This window comes from Octopus bimaculoides, chromosome 15, assembly GCF_001194135.2.
Source record: "Octopus bimaculoides isolate UCB-OBI-ISO-001 chromosome 15, ASM119413v2, whole genome shotgun sequence".
NCBI lineage: Eukaryota > Metazoa > Mollusca > Cephalopoda > Octopoda > Octopodidae > Octopus > Octopus bimaculoides.
In genome coordinates, this window is record NC_068995.1 from 41054091 (window position 1) to 41057093 (window position 3003).

General features: G+C 43.3%; 1 protein-coding gene across 1 annotated transcript; it reads left to right on the forward strand.

The window, feature by feature from the left end:
• Nucleotides 1-359: 359 nt before the first annotated feature.
• Nucleotides 360-3003, forward strand: LOC106884497 (la-related protein 6; the record flags this gene model as incomplete). The annotated part of the gene is made up of 1 exon (XM_014935913.2): nucleotides 360-3003. A coding segment is annotated over exon 1 (1704 nt), but the record flags the coding sequence as incomplete, so codon positions are not given.

Here is a 3003-nt window from a genome sequence, read left to right on the forward strand (position 1 = left end):
TGTGTGTGTGTTGCGGGTGGTATATGTATATTGTAATATAGGATATTAATGTCAGATCTTGTAAGAAACGCCTCCGTATTTTGTATATATGATATACAAATATATTTGTGCATCTGTGCACATAAGGAATTATATATACATATGTATGTATATATATATATACATATGTATGTATATATATATATATATATATATATCATTGTCAGCAGCCGAATGCTATCTTTGTATGTATGTAACAAGTATTGCATCAGTCAGGCGCAGACTGTGTGTGCTCAGTTTCCGCCTACGTCACAGGATATTCCAACAAGTCGTAAACCACGAGACACGAGGCAGCACCACGTGCTCCGTGACGTCACCGACATGTGTGAGAAACGTAAAAGGCTGTGACGTAGTCGACAACGCCAGACAGTCAGCGGGACAGCAGCCGTACGAGGAGCGAAACCGGAATTATTTACTGACCCTGGTCTCTATCTTTTCTTTGGGTCGCAATTTTTTTATAACAACAACAATAAGGTTCGAAGAAGAAGAAGTAAAAGAAAAGAACTGCGCAGAGAAGCGGAGTGTAAAAAACAATAACATCTTCTTCAGAATCAGTGGTGGTGCTCCCTTCAACACATTGTGTCTCACCTTCGCGACTTTTAGAAGAATCGGACAGTAAAATAATCAACACCGGACTGATTGCTAGCTCGTACGACTGTGAGCTGCTGAAGACGGCTGTCCTGGGTCTGTTCTGCGTCCTTGATATATAAATATATAAATATATATCTAACTACATATGTACAGACATATATGTATGTCTATATGTGATATAAAAACATCTCCGAGCTGGTGTCTCGTCGTCAAGTCTTTTGGTAAGATTTTGCTGTGTTTGTTTTCTTAACCAAAACTACTTTAAAAAAACAGCTCCTTATGACAGTATGTCTTAATTCCATCTCCGTCTGTATATTTTCCGTAGACTGGCTTCTGTCGTCACTTTAATTCCACCACAACACCGTTATAATTACCATTATCATCATCACTACATAAAGCAATTACTGTTAATCTTCCTCCTTTACAAAAAAAATAAATAATAATAATAATAAATTCTGCATCTATTTCCATATATCATCATTGCAATTACTACTGCTGCTACTACTTACTACTCCTAACATTACTGCCACCATTACTACTACTACTACTGCTGTGATTCTCTCGCCCTCTGTGTCTCTTATTTCCCTGTCCCGAAATTAGTCGACTCCGCTGAGCTCCCGAGAGAGCTTTTAAAATAAGTGAGAAGAGAAGTATAAAACGAAATAAATAATGGGTGACTACAATAACCGCATGGCCGAATTGAACTTGGATACCACCACTACCTTTGAAGCAAACGAAATGTCTGCTAAGAACAATAATAATAGCATTGGTAAGAGATCAACCACAGACATAATTACACCCGTTATCGAAGAGGGACAGTTTACCGATGCTGTTGACCAGGAGGAAGTAATGTCGCCCCCCACTAATGCCAGCGATAAGAATCACCAAGAACAACAACACGACACTCAGACTGCTGGCGAGGAGGATGAGGATGAGAACAACAAAAACGACGACGATGACGACGACACCACTTCTGTCAGTATCACCTCCGTCACCAGTGTCCCTGCCACTGCAAATGGAGTTGCTCACCGCGTTGATGATGATAATGACGACCAGAACAATTACCACGGCAACCACCAGCTGTCTTCAAATCTTCCCGTCGGAGATCCGGCTTCGACGCCACTTGCTGGTCCCTGTGCTTCGCCTCTCAAGGAACGGCAGCAACAAGAACGCGAACAAGATAAAGAAGTTGGAGGAGAAAGAGAGGTAGAATCGTTTAGACCAGTTGAAGTGGAAATTACTCCAGCCCAACCTCCTTTACCGGTGTTGGCACCTGCGCCTGTACTCCGAGTGGAACAGTTACGGGAGGAAGATTATGGATCTTCGCCGTCTTCCTACACCAGTGAAGAGGAGGGCTATAGTTTTCCGGAATTCTCCGATGACCCCGAAGAGCGGGAGAAGCTTCCCGAATTTGTCGAACCAAGTGAAGAGCTTCAGGAGAAAATCGTTAACCAGGTGGAATTTTACTTCTCCGATGCCAACATCCTGAAAGATGCTTTCTTATTGAAGCATGTTCGTCGTAACAAGCAGGGTTTCGTAAGCTTGAAGCTGTTAACCTCCTTCCGCAAAGTGAAAACGCTGTCCAAGGATTACCGTGTAGTGGCCTACAGTTTGCAGAAGTCCAAAGTTCTTGAAGTGAACGAGGAGGGTACTAAAGTCCGACGGATCGATTCCTTACCTGAGTATGATGAGACTACCCCTTCACGGACTGTCGTTGTAGTCAACCTTCCAATCAAGAATCCAGCTATTGAAAATGTGGCCGAACTATTTTCCAAATGTGGAGTCATCTCTCTCATACGCATCCTGCGACCCAAAGGTTCCATACCACCGGATATTAAGAAATTCTCGTCCAAGCATCCAGAAATCGGTACTACACTTTGTGCTGTGATCGAATTTGAGACGTTCGAAGGTGCTAAACAAGCCTGTACCATGCACAATGCCGATGACTGGCGCAGTGGGATGCGTGTTGTGCAACTGTCTGCTAAGAAGAAAGAAAAAGACAAAAAGAAACCTGTTTCTTCGAATAATAACAATGCTAAGAGCGGTTCTGCGAACTCGAACACTGCCACAGACAAAGAGATTGTTAGTTTGGAAGATAAGAAGAAAAAGAAGGGGTGTCGAAAGAAGAAGCGAATTGAGGAACTCTGTCGCGAAACTGAGTCATCATGCTATAGTAGCGGATCTGAAGCGGACACTCCTCAGACACTTTTACATATGCCTTCACTGGACCCTAGCAAACTGAGCCCTGTAACGACTCCTAAACCAAGCCCAAGGTCAACTCCGAAAAGCAGCCCGAGAACCCAGCGCCGGAAATGGATGACGAAAAAATCCCCCTTGGCTGAGACTGACAACAGTCCAAGGATTAGTCCACAG